At 35.4% G+C, this 21963-nt stretch overlaps 5 protein-coding genes across 8 annotated transcripts; 2 read left to right on the top strand and 3 right to left on the bottom strand.

Annotated features, from left to right (window-relative positions):
• Nucleotides 1-24: 24 nt before the first annotated feature.
• Nucleotides 25-5868, bottom strand: Kap-alpha1 (karyopherin alpha1). Of its 2 annotated transcripts, none has more exons than XM_081981630.1 (8): nt 5754-5868; nt 3702-3878; nt 3168-3607; nt 1484-1700; nt 1185-1436; nt 879-1006; nt 642-817; nt 25-586 (listed from the first exon to the last, which is right to left on the bottom strand). In XM_081981630.1, exons 2-8 carry the CDS (start codon nt 3876-3878, stop codon nt 396-398), a joined length of 1581 nt encoding a protein of 526 aa, XP_081837756.1. In that variant the 5' UTR covers nt 5754-5868; the 3' UTR covers nt 25-395. The 2 variants fall into 2 exon arrangements, with proteins under 2 accessions (XP_081837756.1, XP_081837755.1); XM_081981629.1 differs by having other exon boundaries at nt 5696-5856.
• A 161-nt stretch (nt 5869-6029) lies between these two features.
• p24-1 (transmembrane emp24 domain-containing protein) lies at nt 6030-7349 on the top strand. Of its 2 annotated transcripts, XM_081981641.1 has the most exons (4): nt 6030-6320; nt 6407-6652; nt 6703-6945; nt 7006-7349. In XM_081981641.1, the coding sequence occupies exons 1-3, from the start codon at nt 6171-6173 to the stop codon at nt 6928-6930; spliced, it is 624 nt and encodes a 207-aa protein (XP_081837767.1). In that variant the 5' UTR covers nt 6030-6170; the 3' UTR covers nt 6931-6945; nt 7006-7349. The 2 variants fall into 2 exon arrangements, with proteins under 2 accessions (XP_081837767.1, XP_081837766.1); XM_081981640.1 differs by having other exon boundaries at nt 6703-7349.
• Nucleotides 7350-7484: 135 nt separating this feature from the next.
• Klp68D (kinesin-like protein 68D) lies at nt 7485-15582 on the bottom strand. Its single transcript, XM_081981620.1, has 11 exons — nt 15366-15582; nt 15063-15256; nt 14159-14283; nt 13980-14109; nt 13565-13923; nt 11945-12254; nt 11410-11629; nt 8684-8907; nt 8408-8627; nt 8109-8359; nt 7485-8042 (listed from the first exon to the last, which is right to left on the bottom strand). The coding sequence occupies exons 1-11, from the start codon at nt 15399-15401 to the stop codon at nt 7973-7975; spliced, it is 2139 nt and encodes a 712-aa protein (XP_081837746.1). The 5' UTR covers nt 15402-15582; the 3' UTR covers nt 7485-7972.
• Nucleotides 15583-16142: 560 nt separating this feature from the next.
• Nucleotides 16143-20341, top strand: eIF4B (eukaryotic translation initiation factor 4B). Its single transcript, XM_081981628.1, has 10 exons — nt 16143-16262; nt 16478-16609; nt 18112-18287; nt 18454-18576; nt 18630-19065; nt 19124-19291; nt 19349-19590; nt 19715-19835; nt 19896-19996; nt 20053-20341. Exons 1-10 carry the CDS (start codon nt 16253-16255, stop codon nt 20137-20139), a joined length of 1596 nt encoding a protein of 531 aa, XP_081837754.1. The 5' UTR covers nt 16143-16252; the 3' UTR covers nt 20140-20341.
• Nucleotides 20316-21875, bottom strand: LOC145730431 (transmembrane protein 138-like). Of its 2 annotated transcripts, XM_081981647.1 has the most exons (5): nt 21611-21875; nt 20893-21288; nt 20764-20836; nt 20531-20702; nt 20316-20477 (listed from the first exon to the last, which is right to left on the bottom strand). In XM_081981647.1, exons 2-5 carry the CDS (start codon nt 21021-21023, stop codon nt 20404-20406), a joined length of 450 nt encoding a protein of 149 aa, XP_081837773.1. In that variant the 5' UTR covers nt 21024-21288; nt 21611-21875; the 3' UTR covers nt 20316-20403. The 2 variants fall into 2 exon arrangements, with proteins under 2 accessions (XP_081837773.1, XP_081837772.1); XM_081981646.1 differs by lacking the exon at nt 21611-21875 and having other exon boundaries at nt 20893-21450.
• Between the last annotated feature and the right edge of the window lie 88 nt (nt 21876-21963).

Genomic DNA, 21963 nt, shown 5'->3' on the forward strand with positions numbered 1-21963 from the left:
GGCATAAATAAAAACCAAATGCCATACATAACAAACAGTATTTTATTATTTTGGTGGTTAAATAAAGCATTTGAAATTCAAAAAGTAACATAACCTATTTACAAATAACTGATTGAAAAAAATCGTCCGCCGCTACGAGCATCCATATATGATACTGAAAAATAATCCTTGTAGCGACGTACGACCCGTATGAAAATCTCAAAAGTGGCTTTCAGAAATTGAAATCAAACGCGCTTTCGCCTACGTTCGTAAAAACAACATCCTCTACAATACTACGAACAAAACGTGTATCATATCCTATACGAACATCGATTTGGTATTACTATTATGTTACAAATTGGCTCGAAACAAACTTGAATGAAAAGGGAAAGAACGATACGATTCTACTGAGCAACTTAAAACTGAAAACCACCCATAGGTACCGACTGATCGGCACTGAACTGAAATTGCTCCTCGTGCGAGTCAATCGACGGTGCCAAATTGATATCCTCCTCTTCTGTTCCAAAGAAACGTTCAATAATGTCGAACGCTTTTTGATACACTTCCATGTGTTCATGCGACTGAAGAAACTCAATTTTATCGAGACCTTAAACGAGATTTTACGGTCAATCACTAACATTTAAGCTTGTAATTAGACTTACCATAGCATTCCTCGATTAAAACTGCGTACGGATTGTTACCACCGTGCGTCTTAGACTCCTGTTCTCCCAATCTTAAAATGTTTTCCAAGCCATTTAGAGCCACTTGAATTATCTTTGTGTCCATAACTGTCAGCAGGTCGCATAGTGGCCCGATACAACCTAAATTCACTAGATATCTGAAAAATTTAAAAAATCCTCGTCACGCAAGTAAATAGCTAAGAGGTTCGGGCTTGTCACCTTATTTGATCTGGTGTTCCTCCACTTGTAGCGTTCGTAATGGCCCAGGCTGCTTCTTTTCTGGTTTTAAAGTCTCCTTTCGATAGAATATCGATCAACACAGGAAATATATTCGCGTCAATGACCGCCTAGAGATAGCAAATACAAAAATGGTGAAAAACATTATTTACACCATGCTAACGACACTCAAAATACACAACAAATATCATTCCCAGAAAACAAACCATTTCCATTTTGTCTAACCAACCAAAACAAAACTATTAAATTTTCCATACTTCTGGGATGCCTAGTGTATTAAAAAAATACCTGTATTTGAATCCGATTTCCGGCCGTAATATTACTAATAGTCCAGCAGGCTTCTTTTCTTACACTCTCCTTGGCTGCGGACAACAAATGTAACAAACAGGGCAAAGCCTGACAGTTGAGAACAATCTGTGTTTGCACATCGTCACCGGTAACTATATTGCCGACTGCTCTTAAGGCAGCCGACACAACAGTAGGTTGAGGCGCCATCAAGTGTTCCACTAGTCTTCTGCACACTCCAGCATCAATTACAGCCTAAAAAAGAGTAGTGTGTTCCTTGTAAAACTTTAGGCCAACTATACCTGTATTTTTTCGTTAGGACCGTCAGACAAATAGCTTAGAGCCCAGCAAGCGTCGGACAACACATCAGGGTCCGCGTGAAACAAAAGACGAGCTAAAACCGGGAGGCAAGGCGATATTTTTGAAAAGTCCGGAGGCGGATTTTTGCCTCTGCATAAGTTTGACAAGGCCCACACTGCGTTTCGAACCATAGTCAATCTAGTGGCCTTTCCCAGCAGTCTATACAAAACAAGTATTAACCCACAGTGATTTTAAAATGACATACTGTTCTCGCGGACTGAGTTTTATCCGTGCGTCATCGCCCTGTGATTTAGAAGTTGACATGCATTATTGACTTCATCCTTGTCTATTGTTCACCACAAAGGGTAAATATCTAAGTGAATGTCTTCCAAAAAAAACATTTACTGATTAGCGCTTCTATTTCAGTCATTGCCAGTTTGAAAACCATTGAAATTTATTTGATTTGTTTACTATTAATTGTTTTCCGTTTCTTTGTGTTGTTAATCATTTATAAAGTTTTCTATTTACCACACCACCACAGTTCTTTTAAGAGCTATTGTTTCTACGATTTTAACATTCTGAAAGTACTTTCATAATATTATTATTAATATTTTTATTGTTTTTATGTCGGCTGTCACGATCTAACCAAAATTGGCACAATTACTAACCTGTTTTGAAAAAAAGTGGGAGTGTCTATTATGGTTTTTATTTAGTCATTTGGTTTTTCGTAAATTCGGAATTACTTACTATTACAGAATTGTAATTCTGTTCAGGAAGAAAATACGAAATTTTAAGACCTTACATATTCTTACTGATGTATTTTTTTTGATACTAGAAGGCTGCAGCTGCTTTGAAAATTTCCCGCAAAACTGTTTAATCGATTCGGAAAAAGCAAGCAAGTAATCTTATGATTTCCTCACCTAGAAAACGTAAATCGAGACGTTATCGACGGGCCAAGACCACTAATTTATCTGAAAGCATTAATGGATGTGCAAAATACATTATATGATATGTACAACGATAGTATGTTAATAATAGTAAAATATATTTACTTTTGTAAGAAACATCTATTAACATTTCATTGTTTCCAGTGACTGAGATTTTTGGGTTGCATTATAGATTTTTCATAAAAAATTCTTGAAACATATTATAATAAAGTCATAGAAAAAATAAAATAAGCTTCTAAAATGTTCTCCAGCGGGTTTAAAATAAAATAAGTGGATTGCAACCTGAAAATGAGATATGAGATACTACAGCATCACTCAGAATGTCTTATTAAATTTTTAATTTGTTGTATTTATTTTAGAGAAACATGTAACCATCCAGAACCTAAATCAAGAGCTTAAAGTTAAAGAAATACTACATATTGGTGATATATCTCTGCGAATTTTGGTAAATAAATTAGGTTTCAAATTTAGACGGAATTCTATGATCCAAACGGAGACTTCTCATAAATAAAAAATGTTATTTCAGTCAAGATATTTTTGATTTGCTTTGGTATAAGGTTGTTTTAGTGCAAATTTGCAGCCAAAGATCTCTACTTTCTGACTGACAATACACGCAAAATTTTAAACGTAACGAAGTTTGTTGACGAAAACTTGATTTGATTCATATGATTATAAATGACGTAGCCTTCGTGACGCACGGGTAAACCCACTCCGCAAGAACAGTGAAAAAAAAACTCACTGCAACAAAGGAACTAATATCCCGGCTTCCAGTACGTGATCACGGCACTCGGGAGAGTCTCCGGCAATATTACCTAAAGCCCACACGGCCTGTTCCTGCACGTCTTCATACTGGCTACCCAAAAGGGCAATAAATATAGGAACGGCCCCGGCTTCAATAACCATTCTGGTTTGTTGTGACGTTCCGGATGCTATGTTAGTAAGGGCCCATGCTGCCTCAAACTGTAGAGTGCAATTTGATGTGTCTTGCAAAAACTCGACAAATTTCGGTACGATTCCCGTGTGTATCACTTCGTCGATGGGCGGATTCGGTTCTCTACTCAACAGTTTTCTAAACTTTTGAGTGGCTGCCAGCTGACTTTGTGGATCTGAACTGTACAGATCTTGCACCATTTCCTGGGTAATTCCCGGTAACACTGGTGAGGATATGTCGCTCTCCAACTAAAAAAACAATTCAAAATATTGTAACATCTAAAACTAGACAAAAAAAGTAGAAATATGTTAACTTGATTTGAAAACAAAATTATTGTTCAACCTGCAAAGTGTCATCTTCAGAAGGTGCCTGGTTCACATTTACATTTCGTCGTTTACTCAATTGCTGGTCGCGCTTCTGCTTCCTTAACTGAATTCCTTCTTCTTCTCTACGACGACGTAGCTCTACACTATCCAGAGCCGCGCTCTTGTATCGATGTTTGTGTGCTGAGTTTGACATCTAAGTTGACAAGAACAAAGTATTAGAGTCTCTACAAACTAAAGATAAAATATGACTTTGGCGGAAATTAAAAATTATTGAGTTGTTCAGTGGCAATTTATAAACTTCAGTTAGTAACAAACAATTATTGATCAGCTTGCTTCAAGGAGCTAGGTGCCATTACAAAGATACAAACTAGTCAATAAATTTGTAGATTTTAGTTGTGCATTGTACAACGTAGAACGTAGTAGCAAAGAATAACTATTTAACAAGAAGAGACAGTTGGAAAAAGAGAAAACAAATTAGAGAGGTAGACTCTGCCTACCAAAGTTAAGAGACAATTTGATCCTTAATTATCAGGAGTTTCATTGGTTGGTCATTCAGGTTGTTATCAAGAACTCATAGTTCTCATAAAAAGTTAATAATGATTATAAGAAATTAGTTTATATTTGATTCTGAAAATTGGATGAAATTTTTATTTTAGAATGAAATAAGATAAGAGACAACCAGCAACAAGTTCCCTACCCAAAGCAAACCCAGGTCAGCCAAAAACATCACCCCAACATCAAAGGAATTATGCCGGCTGTCCCTTCTTGTTAAATAGCTATTCTTTGGTAGTAGATTGATGGTTTTTCTAACCAATTGCTGACAATAGATAAAAATGGGAATTGCAGCAGTTGCAATATTAAAATAGAAGTTTAAAATTTGATTTTATGATGGTTCAACAATGAGAAAGCATAGGAAGGACTGCTTTCTCAACTGATTTCTTCATCTACCTAAATGATACATAATATAAAACCAAGCTATAAAACTTGTCCAAATTGAAATAAATTAATGAATTTATGTTACAGTTTAAGTTCTAATTTCAATTAAGTTTAATATCCAAATTGAAATCACACAAATTAGCTATTTAATACAGTTAGGTATAATGGATTTTCTCTTAAGATATTAATGTTTTCCTATTTAGTATCATTTTCCAAACTCCAGAATAAGGGAAGAACCTTAAATTGAGTTGCACTACTTACTTATCTGACTTAATGATGATATGAAACTTATTAACATCTTAACAACCATGTGCACCATATTGGTGAACACTCTACTTTTAGTACAGACCATGTGACCCTATTTGGGCCACAGCTTAATAACAGTTAACAGTTTTTTTTTCTTTCAATTACTTGCATAATACAAATCATTATACCATTGTTTTTCAAATTATTTAAAAACTGATACTGGTCCAAGGGTAAATTTCAAAATTTTCTAGGTGGTTGTCAACACATGTTAAAAATGTACAACCTAAACTGAAGACAAAGCTATTTAGCCACGACCAAGGTCTATAGATTTACACCTCCAGTGACCACCTACAATCTGTAATATCTTTCAGTTGAGTTCCTATTTGTGGCAAACCACCTCTTCATGTTTTTACTCTTTGTCTTGTTCATACATGTGCAATACCATACAACATACAATAAAAGAACCTTAGTGAGCTCTTTTTATTGGATAGTTTACTTTACAGTTAGATAATTATCAACAAATATTGTTTATCTAATTGTCCACTAAACTACAATAATATCCTTGACTGAATCAAACAGTGAGTACAAAAAATATGGGCATAATTCAATCATTGAAGTATAAAAGTAGGGCATGCCAACAGTTGCATAAGAATCGATACAACAAAATTATCTTATGAATATTCACAAGAAGTCTAGTAAGTTCAGCTTTTATTAATATTAATATACATTTTTGGGTCTGATGACATGCAGCATTGTGCTCAGCAGTGATTTGCGTCTATTGGCAATATTGCTTAAATATGTTATAGAAAATCCGAAGACTGTACTTACGGTTAGTTCGTTATATTAGGCGTTCGTAGATGTTGAAGTTTTTCTAATTGTCCATTACCTTTAAAGGTATTTTCCTGGTGAATCACTGTTTTCGATATTTTCTCAATCACAAGAAAAAGTGGATTCTTTCTTCCACCATTTGCAGACATTTATGTCAAACGTTAACTGTCTGCCAATCATGCCACGACCGTTACAGTTTGCTGTCAATTCACCGTTTATAATCGAATCACATGACTATACACAGTAATCGGATCAATGATCACGTGATACAGGAAGTAGTACTGCAATAAGACAGGTCGATCAGACAGGTAAACATTCTTATCAAACGGGACCACATCAGCAAATTAAGGTTAGGATTAATGAGTACGTCAGTGAAAAATATCCAAAAAACCCAAACTCTTAATTAATTTTAGGCTATTATCGTGATGAAACTTTACATTTAACACCGTTAATTAAGTAACCAGGACCTATAAGAATGATTTCTACGTGTTCGGTAGTTTTAGCATTTTGTGCGATTTTTCAAATCGTAAGCAGTACCGAATTAACATTCGAGCTTCCAGATAACGGAAAAGAATGTTTTTTTGAAGAAATTAAGGCTAATACTTCAGCCACCTTAGAATTTCAGGTACGTATCACATAGAAAGTAGTACATTATAGTATTTAACTGAAGTTACATTAACAACATTGTGTCTTTCAACTTTACCATTATAGGTAGTCACAGGAGGGCAGTATGATGTAGATGTGACTCTATTAGATCCTAGGCAAAATGTTTTGTATAAGCAAGTTAAAATGCAGTTTGATTCTCACACATTCACTGCTCAAATAACTGGAGTTTATTCAGCTTGCTTCAGTAATGAATTTTCTACTTTCTCCCACAAACTAGTCTATATGGACTTTCAAGTGGGTGATGAAGATCCCCTCCCTGGAGTTGGAGAGCATGTAACTGCCTTGACGCAGGTAAGAAATATTGAAGAAGCAAAACATTAACTGAAATAACCAATTTGAAGATGGAGACATCCTCAGTGGACATACACAAGTATCTGAACTTGATAATAGACCTGCAGACCCATCACAGATTGCGCGAAGCGCAAGGACGTAAACGTGCAGAAGATTTGAATGAAAGGGTGTTGATGTGGTCCATATTGGAGACTTTGTCAATCATAGTAATTGCTGCCAGTCAGACGTTTATGTTGAAGAGTTTCTTCTCTGAGAAACGACCTTTAGTAGGGCGTTAATTCAATTTTATGTAGGTCAGAGAAAAGTTTTTTTTGTGAAAGACTGAAGTTTCACTTGGTTTGAACTTTTTTTAGTCAGTGATGTGAGTGCACAATGTGAATATTTTATACAGTAATTTAATACACTGAAGGCTGTACTTTCACTTAAATTATTTCTACAGGATTCCAAGAAAATATTTTTTAGAGATGAAAGTACACCAACTCAGTCTAGTTTGCTTTAAGTTCTCCAAATATGTTGGTTGGCCTGGTGATAATAAAATGGTAATAGTTTAAACAATAGAAGTTGTTAGACAGAGGACAAGTAAAAATCTCAGTCAGCCACTTAACTAATGTAAACTGGGCATCTGGAGTCAGTAATGGACCATTGATTTATAATAAAACATCTACTTGCTGTAATTAAAAATGCTTCATACAAACAATTGTTTTTGTATTGAACTCCCAACACTTGCTTAGCTCAAAATATATTGTAATAATTTAATTAATAAAGAATATGGTTAATATCTTTACTTGGTTCAAAAATAGTTAGGTAAAAAGAAAAGATGAAACAACAGTCCTAATAATGTAAGCTACATTTTATTGTAAATAAATTCCTAGGACCTTAAATCACAGTATATTACTTGCTTAATACATCAATCATGACTAGAAAACATTGCGGTAACGTAAATGAAAACAGCCTTTAAATAAACGACTTAACCCCCACTGACACACATAATAATACACACAAGTTGTGATTTCTCTGGTAAATAAGATCTCACCCAGACTTTTTACATAAAGCTAGAAAAAATAATAAACTAATTAATTGGAAACTTTCCTTTGGTGAGTAGTTGGATTGGAACGCCTTAAAAAAATATGTTAACAAAATTAAAGCCATGCGCAAAAAATAACTAAACTTTAACCGAAAATAATCTCTGGAACTTTTTAATAAAAATATAAAAATAAATTATATAAACAGAATAGAAAATATACACGTATTTGTAAAAAAAAACAACTAAAAAAGAAAATATCACAATAAGCAAGAATACTTTATGTAAAACTGAATCATTCAAGCTTGTTTCAGTTGGTATGAGGATCTGGTGGACCTAGGCGGTAATGCCTTTGCAGGAGCCGGATTCCTAAAATGATTTTTAGTAATTTTAAAATGATAAGAAAAAAATTTAATGTTTTTTTAACTTTCTTACTTCAAACTATGCACATCAACTAGACTTTTTAAGGCTTGCTTGTATTTTCCCTCCTGCTCCAACTTGGAGGCGCCACCACCTCTCCCCAGTACCGAATGGGGAGGCATTCTACACACAATATGACTGTTGTCAGTTTCCTTTTTGATGACGTCAGTGACCAAAGCCTTAATTTGTGGACACACGGCTGGCGCTACGTAATCCTGTGTAGTACGCAGCGGCATGTCCAATTTTAAGTCCAAAATGTTCTCGCCCTAAAATTCGTGGTTATTTTTGTTTCATTTAAAATTTGGAGAACTTACTCGGTATTTTGGTTGATTCTGCGCTTGCTGAATTGCATAATCCGATATAGGTCGTCTGTAGCTGTGTGCCACTGGTCTATCACCCGGCAATATTCGAACAGTATCCTTTTTGATCACCCAATTGTCCGAATCCTCGTCGAACTGGGCCAAACTGATTATACGACTCCTCTCTTCGGACGGGACGAAGTTGTCGATAATCAAAAATGATTGCCTCAAGTTCCTTTAACATTACCAATACCTTCGATTTCTAAACCTACGCAAACCAAAAGTAATTACATGGCAGCTTCATCATTAGCGCTCTCGATCTCCTGCCTGTCCTTCAAGTACACTTCGTGGTTGTCCTTAATTTCTTGCCGAATTGACTGCAGCTTGTTGTTCAGCCTCTTCAGTTTGTCTCGTTTAAAATCCACCTGTTGCTGCAAGCTAGCAAACACCTGCTTAAGTCCCGTGCAAGTTTCCTCTTCCAGTTCGATTCGTTGTTGCATTTCAATTTCGCGTTTCTACAATTAAATTGTTCTTCTAACAAAGTAAGAATGTCACTAAGTTTGGTTTTGTTTACCATCCCCACTTGCCAAAATAATTGTTCAGACTTTAGCATTATATTTCTTGATGTTAAAAAGCATTTTTGAATTAAAATTCTATGTTTTAATTCTTGAATTTGTGATTGGATCTTATTTAAATCATCCAAATCGCAAGGGAGTGAGTTTAAAGGTTTGAGAGACATTATTAAAGCTAAATGAAGATTAAGAATCAAAGCCAAAATGAATTATTCAGATGTTTTCAATCAGTACTAACAAAATTCCTTGCAAAAGGAATCTGCTAGAAATTTTTTTGTTGAAGAAATTGAACAATAAAAAACACGTCGCTACAAAGTTAGTACGGATTTTAGATGTATTTATATGAAATGTTTCTATGCACAAGATGTCCAAACAAATCGTGCACATTTTTTCTCCTTCTCCTCGTGCAATTATTGATTGAAATTCCTTGTAAAAAATGGCAAAAATCTTTATGGCAACGAAAAATTACTAGAAATTATTTTCAGCCGTATAAATCTGTCGTTAAGAGCATTTCTTTTTATACCGCGTATCTCAAACTATGAACTACTTATGCTTCAATAATCCATATACTCTCTTGTTTTTGGGTCATTTTTAAAACTACGCCATTCTGAAACGACTTTAATGCGGTTTGGACCGTCATTGAGCTTGGTTTATTGGCTCTTCACTGATGTAAAAAACTTTTGCTTTAATGCACTCTAACTGCCTTACACAGGGTGTGAAATAAGTGGGTGCAAAAAAGTGAAATTTTCCCCAAGAAGTAGTCCCCAATTGACCAAATTTTTTTTTTTTTTAACATCAGGAAGTGTTATTTAGCTCGAATCAAGTTATGGCAGCAGCTTTTTATGTGTCATTTTAGTTGGGTGTAGATCCAATATTATCTTTTACATAATTTTTGAAGCAACCCCATGACCAATAAGACCATACAGGGTGGCTAAAGACAAAGTGGGACAAGAACGTGCGCAAAAAAAGAAAAGTATTAAACTACCGCCACTTTACTAATAAATAATTTTACCTTTTTTCTTACATAGGAACTTGTTGTCTCCTCGGGACGTTTTTGGGCGTTTCTTAATTAACGTCATGTGTCCGAAGAAATATCGATTTTTTCGGAAAATGGATAAAGCACTGTTCAATCTTGAATTAAGCCATATTAGCAGGTTTGTATTTATCATTCAAATGCCGTTGTATGTTCAACATTATCTGTTACATAATCTGGTGGTATAGTTGGTAAGACCTTACAGGGTGTCCAGCGACAGTGAGTGAAACTTGAAAATTGTTTTCACAAATTGTTCTTCCACTTTAACTGTCTCTAAACGCCCTGTATGGTTCTATCGGTTAAAAGAGTTGACTTAAAATTATGCAACACATAATATGGGACCTACATGTGACTTAAAATGACAGTTCAAAGCTACTGCCTTAATTCGAGATTGAGCACTGCTACGTCGCATTTTTTGGATATATAGTCACAGGATGCTAATTGGGAAACGGCCAAAAATGTCCCGAGATATTGACCTAAACAACACTTGACACAAATAAATTATTGATTAATTGGGGACTACTTGAAAACTTCACTTTTTTGCACGCGCTTCTAATCCACCCTGTATAGTACAGTGGCGGTGCATTTAAGTCAGAGTTTTTCCATCAACCAAAATCCCATAAATTAAGCTCAATGATAGTCCAAACTGCATCAAAATCTGTCGTTTCGTTTAGAAATGGCAAGGTTTTAAAAATTAGCCAAAAAAATCACTGTCCCGGTTGAGGTGGTGCGCAGTTTATTTTTCGGTTAGTAAAAATAATTATTTTAATTTTAGTTTTGCTGTTATTTAGTATTTTTTTTATTTCATTTATCATAACACAACTTTAGTGTGTCGAATATCATAATTGCTGTTGTTATAATAATTCTAAATGATGCAAAATCTTGAAAATAAGAATGACTTTTATGGCTCTAGCAAAATTACTGTGATGAAGTGCTTTAACAAGTGGATCTCTTACATTTTCCAAAAGATTTAAATACCATCATTTTTAACTATACTGTAATTTCGTTTAATTAATAAACATATCCTTTATACAACCATTTAGGAAAACATTTTATTCATTCCAGTCCTGTTTCCTAAACAGGAAGACATTTTACCTTAAAATATTTGTAACCTACATAACAAATTGTTTGATAGTTCTTGTTGAAATCTGTATCATATTTGACAGTTTGTTAATAACCGTGTATTCAAATAAATACATCGTTGCTGAAACTACCTACGTCAGCAATAAGTAACCGTTTTAAAGTTATAATTGTTCCAAACTGCTTAAAATAAATTTTCTGAGAGTTATCTTGCCTACTTGGCAACTGTTTTTAACTTCCAACGAATTTTTTGGAAACACGCAATACACTATTACAAAGAAAATCACCTCTAAAACACCCTCAGCATAACAAAAACTGATATTATGGCTTACCTTTCGTTCGGAAATTTCAGCTCGGTGCTGTTCCAGTTTCAGCTCGTTTTCATTCACACTATCGACGATATCCTTGCCTCCGTGCACCATTTGCTTCTCCAACGCCTTCAATTTTTTGGCCAGTTCGTCCACCTCTAGTTTGCCTTCTTCTAGTTTCTTTTCTTTGTCCACACTCTCGGTATCGCTATCTGAATCTGCCTCCTCACCTTCATCTCCCAACCTGTAAAATTCTCATCAAACTACTCTTTTAACGGTCAGTTTTATTTAGAAGAGCTACACTTTATCTTCTCCAAATTAATAAATGATGTTTGTGACTGATTGTGCTTGATGATTGAAAATGATGCTATTTTGAGGCTTTAGAGCCACATCTCCACTGAAGAGCTTTTAGCTTTTGACAGTGAATGTGATGTTATACTAATTGAGCAATGTTACCGCACTACTATTGCGTTTAGTTCTGTCAAAATACTTGTATACATAAATCCCTTTCTGTTTATACGTCTAGCTCTTCTAAATATTCCTTTTTTTTTGTGCTAACCCGTCAATAGCGCCGCCATTACTCTTCTCCATCAGCAGAACTTTGAGTCGTTCAATTTCCTGTTGCAACATGAGCAACTTGCCGTCTTTGATGTCCTCATTCTTGACTGGTTTGTTCTTGATTGATTTGGCTCGGTAGGCGTAACGAAGCGTAATTATTGTCTCGTCGTAGTTCATACTAGCCGGTCCTATGTTGGCTATCATGATAGTTTTGCTGTTGCCTCCCAATGAATCTTGTAGCAGTCGCGTTAATTTTGAGTCTCGGTAAGGAATGTGGGCGGAACTTTCGGCCAAGGCGTAGATTACATTTCCTAATAATTGATTATATTTGATACAAATTACGTAAAAACTTGCCGTTAAATTTGTACTGGCATTCATTTCCTAATTCATCAATTTAGTATTAGTAGAAAGTATTGATTAGTATAGTGACTATTATTGCAGCACAGCACTTATCCAACCGATGAATTAAAAACTCAGACAGTAATTTATTTAATACAAAAAACTTACTGACTCACCAGACAGTGAAGTAACACAGGTAATATTAACAAATTATTATAAAAAGTTATTGCATAAGTTTACTGTGTTTGTTCACTCAGTAAGTCATTGCAGACAGTTTCAATTTCCAGTTTATTGAAAATTTTAATTCTAGATGTTTGTTAATTGCACTGTAAAGTGATTATAAGATAATAATTGTTTGGATTTGTACTTGACATGATTTCGTTATGTCTGCAATTAGAAATGTAACATTATCTCCGATTAAACCATATTTGTGGGATAATCATTTTTGTTTCAATTGAAAACATTTCCTCAATTTAACTCATTTTAAACTGATCACGTTTACCTAGTTCTCTGTAATTAAAAAGGATAACACCCTCTTATCCAATATTTAAAATATGTCAAAAATTGTCTTTCCACTCTTATTCACTTTATAATTTTCCAACTCCTGATGATTTCTCTTTCTTTAGTCGAGCACTTAAAGGACTAGAATAAAGCTATTATTAGGAGAGAGATTTCTACTTCTACTTCAAATTTTAAATATTCTTCTGGAATTTCAAAGTTGAAAAAAATTCAACCAAATTTCAGTCTCTTAATTTTCCTCAAAATATACACTTTCATTTAATAGACGTCCTTTCTACATTTCTTCAAATAACTCTCACATAGAAAGTGGAAGCAATGAACATAAATGAAACTACGATTTTACATTAAAAATATATGAAAACTATTGCGTTTCTAACATTAATGATTGCAATTTTGATCTTCATACACGCATTGCATGATTCGATCTTTCTGCTTTATAATTGTTAGATAACTGTAATCTAATGAGGATAAATGGTATAAATTTGGATAGAAAGCGCGATAAAAACCGGAAACAAATATTATCTTCATCTTCCTCCTTACAAACGCCTCCCAAGGCTAATTAGAATTCGACACGGCCAACTTGAAGGAAGCCTACGCAAGCATATCAGATTCGTATCATTACTAAGTGACGATTATATCCAAATAAAAAGGAATCGAAGGCTAAATAATCAACAGTCCATAACAGGCAGTTCCCCTTTACAAATGTAACTTGTCATTGTTAAAAAGAACCGCGTTAAATTAACATAAATAAAGCAACACTTACCTAGTGAAGACAAGGCCTTATTAATTTTGGTGGCTTCTTTTAATCGGTCACCAGTTGCCCCAGTTTTAGACTGTCTTTCGCTTCCCGCTAAATCAACCAAATTTAATTTTCCTACTTTCATAGACTTGGAATCGCCCTCAACCATTTCAATGACAATTTGAAAAATTGCGTGAGATCTCGAACTGTGCTCGTTCATGTTAGTGGCTCCCGTCGTTCGGTTGTAATTCCCTGATTTCATCGCTTTCAACATGTCTTTGGCGCTTTGACAGGTGTGCGAGTGTAAATTTGTGACGACCACCCCTTGTTCTCCCTGCTCCCTTAATTCGTGGGCTTTTGTGCTTTTGATTCGAAGCAAATCCCTGCTCAAAGTTACACCATCAGTGCTTCAATTACCTTCATATTTAAGCACTCATACCTAATCTCTTCCATGTAAATTTCTAAGTAACGCACCGAGACCAGAAATTCCACACCCGTTTTTCGGGCAATGTGAGCCCAAATCTGATCAAAAGCCCTAGGAATAATACCCATTTCCTCGTCGCTGCCGCCTAAATGTATGAGTTAGCCAAAAGTAGCACAAAATGACTTAGATTTTACCTTCCATGGTGTAGGTCTTTCCGGTTCCCGTTTGACCGTAGGCGAAAACGCAGCCATTATAACCTTCAAGGACGGAAGCCACCAAAGGACGAATTGTTTCGTCATATAAAGCTTGTTGGGAGGACCTAATAAATTTAATTGCCTGATTTTATAAAGCATGACATGATACATGGTAATGTATTTTTTACTGGTTTATTTAAAGACAAACAGCTTTCATATGCTATGTTGCAAAAGGTTCAGGTTGCAATGTATAGCATACTTTCTTATCAGATTGACTGATAAGACTGCAGAAACGTCTATCCAATAATTTAATTATAAAATCATTTTTAAAATTTATATTTTAAGCTGCCTTTTCATGTTGTTGTTCTGTAACTAAGTCACTAAATTCCTGAGATAAGAAATATAGGATATTGGGATTTAATCATTTTGCTATTAAATCACTTCAAAAGCTACTCTCCAGCTTTCACTAAATCACTAAAAACAATATTTATTTTCAAGGCAGTTTCATATGGTTATTCAAGGAAAAACAACTGATACACTAATAAGAAGAGTAAACTGTTGAACATGTAGCCATTTAAGTAAATAATGCTATACAATTATTTACTTAGTTCAATAATTTTCAAATTTTCAAGGAGATTTGGACACACAATTATAGTACTCTAGTATTACATCTTACATATCCAGCTCAGATAAAATTATACTTGATAAAATTACATTTTAATTTGTCTCATCTATTAAAATGAGATTAAACAATCAACACAATGACAGACATGTAGTCATTTATAATAGAGAATGATTCATTTATTATGTTACATGCAATTTTACACTACAAACAAAATTATGCAAGTTAGTGAGCCCTTTGTATGATAACTATACTACAATCAATAAAAACAAATCAACTTACTTTTCATCATATACAGAGTCATAGGTGAAAATCTTGCTCCTTTCATTCTCAGTCCGCGCTTTAGGATTCTCCACCTCAATCACTCCTCTGTTTGAATATATCCGAACAACACTTTTGCAATCCTGCTGGATTTCCTTAAAACTCAAGGGCCTACATCTGACAATCACTTGAACTGACTCATTACTGATTGGTTTCTAAAAATTAGGCGGTACAAACAATTATTTTCTGTTATATTCTACATTTAGTTGATATTCGCAAAGGGTAAACAGAGAGGCAAAGCCCTTTTTCGGCCCTTATACTTACATCTGCTGAGCTGCAACCACTTTCCACTGATGTCATTTTTATTTCCGACCGGAACGCACTTATATAACAGTTTTACTAGCTGATGCTTTACCTATCTTTACGGGAAAACATTGATAAATGTTTATATAGCCGCTATTGATTTTCAGTGCGCCTTTTGTATTTAAATTATACTGCCATTTGTTGTTTGTCTTGCCTTTTTTTATTGTTTAAAATACGTCAATCGGACATCTTTTGACGGCAGGGTGACATTATTGATTATTTCGTACAGATTCCTGTAATTTTGAACTCATAAGTTGGCAACATGTAGTTGTAAGTTCTAAGCTAGTTCAAATGGTTAAAAATTATCAAATTACCTAAATATTTATCATGGAAAGAATTTGAACTGAATTGAATTACTAAAAAAGATGTTTTACACTTTGAACTTGAGGAGGGCAGAAGGAAAAGGAGCGGCCTAGTTCCAGTGCATTACAGGGCATTGCGCGCGTGTTTACTGTTTACGTTAGAACCCGTCGTACTTAACTAAACGCATGCTAAACGCTTCAAAGCTTCGATTTTACTTACTTTCAACAATTTGTGTTAGTCCGTCCGTTTACGTCATGAAATTCGTTCTGCTTATAGCTTATAGTGTTTATACCTTTCATTTTATTCTCCTCATTTCAAGATAACAAATTGGTTTAAACTAAATTTAGAAAAACTTTACAAGATTGTAGCAAACGATTTTCGAGTTAAAAAGACGTATGTTGGCAGCACTACCGGAACAAGAAATGTGCCAACGTCGCAACGTCTCAATGCCGCTGACAACGTCACTTGTCAAAGGTGTCAAGTCAGATACTGACGTCAGTGACGTCACATTTTGATCATTTTTAATTTTTCTTTTCTGTTGAAATATGGCTTCAGGTTAGTAGGCTATTTTAGTTTTCCAGTTAATAAAACTTGGAAAATCACGGTTTTATCTCAAATTATCGTATTTGAGCTTCTGTTCTGGGTTGGTAAACAACTCGGGTTAGCGGCAGGGCGATTCGAGAAACGGTCGAAATTAACCTAACATATCGCAAAGCCGTAAATTTCCTCGTGCTCCCAGCTAACCACGCTCTTTTTCCTTTAATTTCCAGGAAAAAAAGGCAAAAAAACCAAGGGTAAGACCCTTGCTCTGACCGACTTTTTGCAAGAAACGCCAGGAAGCTTACCCACGCAACCCATTCGAAAATCCACAACCAGCTGGGCTGATGAGGTTGATGAATATGGTAAGAGTACAATAATTTAAGGAATTGTTCAATAAAAGTGGTTATTGCACAATATTGTTGTCACTAGTGTGATTTCGTGTGTGTTGCCCTCATTAACATGTTGCAAAATTATATTTCATTTATCAGTAGCATCTAACATTATTGCTTGATAAGACATTAAATTGAAACCAGATTTGTTTCATATGCATTATACTGAAGTGATCAATTTATCACCGCATTGTGACTGCCTTTCATACAAGCAAATGATGATATACTGTTTGCTGTAATAACATGCTCTTTGTCAGATTTTTCAATTTTGTTTCTCTTAATTTTAGTTCTGGTGGCCATTTTGATTATGTATGGTGATAGTTGAACCTATACAAATCACAATAAAATTCTCTAGAAACTTTGTACAGTTTATTACTACAGGACAGTCAGTTGCTACACTGGGCCAATTATTTTTTTAGCAGTTTGAGCATTTTTCCTGGTTTGAAAAAAAAACTGAAAAACAATAAACAAATCAATCAATTCTACTAAAAATCAGGGATTTGTTTTCTGGGAAAACACTGGGACACGTCAATAGTTATTTTTGATTGTGATTTTTTTGATGATAAATTAATGTTGGTATACAGGGTGACCCAAAAATAAGTTAAAGTAACTCAATATTTAGATTAAGTTAGGTTATACCTGGAATTCGATGCAGAATCCAAAAATGAAATAAAAAATAGAGGTTTCCATTTGAAAAAATAAAGTTGACAGTTGTAACTTGTTTTTGGGTCACATTGTATACATGAATTTATTATCAAAAAAATCGCAATAAAAAATAAATATTGAGGTGTCGTTTTCCCCAGAAAACAAATCCCTGATTTTTAATAAAATTTTTGTGTGACTTTATGGACTCACTGTATATTCTCTCTGAAAATCATATTCCTGATTGGAAGAAAAATAAAATACAATGGTATCAATTTTTGTCAAATTTTGGTAAAATCTTCTGGAAATAGTATTTGTGGCGTTACAGTACTGTTAGTTATATGACTTGAGAAAAATATAGGTATATAAATTAATGATGAGTATAACTGCACTGCTTTGAGACCTAGAGCAAATTGTTTAGGTCCGCGGCAATCTCGCACCTGGGGCTCACATACAGTGTACTAGTTACACCCAAAGCAACGGGAAGGTCTGAGACAGGCAATTATCCTCTAGCAGGGGACTTGCATAATAGCAAGGCAGGGGAACCAGAAATATGCCAGGTCGGGGGCGCATGCCGAGGATTGTCTTATTTTCATGGCATAGGCGATGCCCTCGGGCGGGTTGGAACCTCCTGTAGCCAGCCGTTTTAGTTCAATCTGCGAGTTGACGACCACGTCGTTAAAACTCAATTCAGACTAATCTGTCGCGGGCCTATTTTTTTTTGTTTCTGTGGAGTAAAAGCTGCAGTTGCTGATTTTACAACAAAACGCGTTTTTTTGGTTATCTTCTTATGGATAAGAGGTTAAAGTATGTGGTTTTTTTTCTAATATAAGATGCGGTGGATCTGAAGAATGTCAGTGTTGTTCTTCCAACTGCGCCCAAAGCGTCCAGGGACTATGACGACATCGAAAATAAAGTACCCACAGAGCCGCCATTTATGGCTTATCTGTCTAATTTACCCTATGACGTTGAAGACCAGGAAATTTCTGATTTTTTCAGGAACTTGAAGGTAAAAGTTGATTTAGAAGTTTGAATTTAGTTATTTTAGTTACTATACAACTTTTTGTTAGTACTTAATGTTATAATTTATTTTCAAGACTTTAATCACAAAAATTAGCACTGTAAAGCTAAACATTACAATAGGCCTTTAATATTTGAATATTTATTTGGTACAGATTGCCAACATGAGAATACCTAAAGAAGACAGGTTAGGAGAGCCTCCAAAATTAAGAGGTTACGGTTACGTTGAATTTGAAGATAGGGAAAGCTTAATGAGCGCCCTTATCATCCCGGATACAGTGAGTTTTGCGTTTTTGCAAGTTAAAATGCTTAACTTATGGGAATTTTTTAGTATTTGAAAGGTCGTAGGATACGAATTGAAGTAGCTTCTAGTGCGGACAACGATAGGCGTAGAGGGCGCATGGGGGATAGAATGGGCAGCGGAGGTGCCGATACGGGGGGTGATTGGCGGTCTTCAAACAGGCCGGAACCAATGGAGGATCGGCGTGGTGGATTCACAAGAGACCGAGAAGGTTCAGGACTCGGTTCCGGTGGATTTACGAGAGAGGGAATGCGCGACCCGACTAAAGACCGCGAATATGGCGGTTTTAGCAGAGATCGGGATGGTGGCTTTAACAGAGACAGAGAGGGTGGCTTTAATAGAGACCGTGAAGGTGGTGGTTTTAATAGGGATCGGGATCGCGACAGTGGCTTTAGAAATAGGGACCAAGAAAGGCCTGGTGCATGGAGGGAAGGCGAACGCAGTGGTGGATTCAACAATGATAGAGGTATATTTTGTGATTTGAATTTTTGAACTACGCTCACTGTAAATCATATGGTCAATAGGTTTTTCGCGAAACTACAGAGACTCAGACCGAGGTGGTAGGTTTGACAGGGAAGAACGCGATGATAGGAGAGGAGGAGGAGGATTCAGGCGGTATGACGACGAGCGAAATGGAGGATTGTCCCGTCGTGAAGACACTGAATCCCGGCGTGAGGACACTAGTGAAAGTTGTAAGTTGCAATTTTCCCTGGTTCTGAATAAAACATTTATTATTATTCCTTGTATAGCGGAGCCCAGACAACGCCCGAAACTAAACTTAGCTCCGCGTACAAAGCCTATAGAAGCTAGCAAGCCGGAACCAGCTGTGCCTTCAGCGTCGATATTTGGCAACGCCAAACCGGTGGACACTGCCGAACGCGAAAGGCAAATTGAAGAAAAACTGCGCAAGGAGCAGGAGGAACGATTGAAAGAATCGTCAGGTCGGGATGGTGGTAGGGAAAGTCGAGATCAAAGTGCTGACAGAGAAAGTGTAAGTAAAGGTTTATTTTTTAAGCACTTTTAAACTTCGTGATTAGTTGAACTGATTTTTTTCTTCATATTAACGTAATATTTTTCTGTATAAACCCAAATTTAATTTGTTCTAAATGCATTAGATTGATCGAGGCCGACCACTTAAGAGGGAAGTTAGAGAAGATCCGGACAGGGAGGAAAACCATAAAGATAGGGAAATAAATAACAGAGACCGAGGGCCACCCTCCAGGGAGCGCAGAAATGGTAATCTCTTCTCAATCCTCCGTTTTTGTGTTGTTTAATTTTTTTTGCTTTGTGTTGTAGCTTCAGGGGATGACAACCGCAGATCTCGAAACGAGAAGTCTCCGGTTTACCGAAGGAAGTCGGTCGAGAAGCCGGAAAAAACCAAAACGAGAAGAGAAAAGGTTACAATTTTATTTCTTTTTTGTTCTTAATTTTAGTAAGTTTGTGTTTGTTTTAGGGATCGTCCCGAGAAGGACATGCCCAAATTCCAAGAGCCGGAAGTGCCGAACTTCCAAGCAAGCAACAAGTTTGCTTTACTGGATGATGCTTCCGAGTAACGCGCATTTTGAATCACCCACTAAGCTAAGGAAAACCCATTAAATTCGTTCGTTTTGGCGCATATTTATTATTTTAAAGTACCTATATGTTTAATACGAAAACGGTTTGTACGGTATGATGTGTATAGTTTCTTCTTTTTTGTTAAAATAAGTCTTCTATGAATAAATTACGATATTTATTTCAATAAATTACATGATTTTATTTAAGTCTCACTCTAAAGGGCGGACATCCGGTTTGTTTGCCACTGCATCTATGTCTTCGTAAAATCGGGGATCACTAATACGCAACGAAGCCCTTTTGTAAGAGTAATAGTAATGGACGCCACTAAAAATTAAAAAAAAGTACTTCCTGTATAGTCTATTCTTTTGACCACTTACCAACACGTTGTAAAACAAACAAGATGAAAAACATCGCATTCCAATTGTATCTCGGGTTATTCCATCGACTTACTAATGACCAAATATGAAGCACAGTAGTTAGAACGAAATACAACATGCAAATTACTAGAGTGGTTCTAAACCTCTCATACAAAAGGTACACAAATCCAGTCTAAAATGAATTAAATATACTATTCCAAAAACGTAGATATAAAGTATTTTAAAAATATTACTTGAAAAACGTAAGTGGAGAAAAACGTCAGGAGCAGCAGTGATAGAGCAATAATAAGACAAACATCTTGGACTCTGAAAAACACCGAGTTAACAACGTATCTTTAGTAAACTTAATTTCGGATACTTACATGAATAAAATTAGCATAACAGCATTGCTATGTCTAGCCAAAAGGGCAACGATATTAATGATCAAATCAGTGAGGAGCAATGTTGATTGAACGGTCAGCAATCCCACATATTTATTTGTAGTGATTCTCATAATGAAAATAATATTTTACGGCCAATTAACACCAAACATTTCGGCTTTTCATTAAATTTTGTTTGTTTCCCCTTAATTGTAAGTTGTAAACGCGTTTGTTTTGCGCCGATCGATTTTAAAATTTTCCACCTGTCTGCCAAATTTGTGCTGCCAAATGTCATAAGGTTCATTTGATTGTTTTGATACAATAGTACAACGTTGCCAAACTTCCGTAGAGTACAAATAAACTATTTTCAAAAAATTGTGTTAAAAGCAGCTTAAAAACCTACAAAGCAACATTCAATTAAAAATACCACAATCAAAAAATTAATTATGGTATTTTGCAACTAATCAGATAGATGATTGCATCGATAAACAGCAAAATACATAAACTATTTTACCTAGAAGGTAGAAACCCGTTAAATTTTGAACAAATACAGCTTTGCAAAATAAATAAAGCTTAGCAAACAACTATACAAAATCAAGCCAAACTCTGCCAAACCCATTCATCGTATCTTGAGAATACGCGAACTGTAGTATCATTTGTACTTTTTGACGATGATTTTCCTAATCTGAGAAATTTAAGGTAAAAACATGTAAAAACTTACTTGCTTGGAGGCTTAAGGGGATTGTCAGGACCATAACCTATAAATTTTAAATTTGTTTAACAACGTGACAACGATCGATGTTGCCACATTTTCGAATTACATAACACGTAACCCTAGATTAATATTGTAATTTGAACAAAAGACTGCAAATTTATAACACAAACTTGCGATTTGATAACTTTACTAACTTATAAATTATTATTTGTTATTAACTGAAATACTGCAAGCTGCAGGTCACTGCGAATGGCAATCCTACTCCGTACCACAGAACAATTCCGTACCGTACCCCTTTGACATTATGGAAATCATGGCATCATGGCAATGGAATGTCCTTCCTTCACAGTTCCTTCCTA

This window comes from Ips typographus, linkage group LG6 (assembly GCF_016097725.1).
Source record: "Ips typographus isolate SLU linkage group LG6, UJ_Ityp_2.0, whole genome shotgun sequence".
Classification (NCBI taxonomy): Eukaryota; Metazoa; Arthropoda; class Insecta; order Coleoptera; family Curculionidae; genus Ips; species Ips typographus.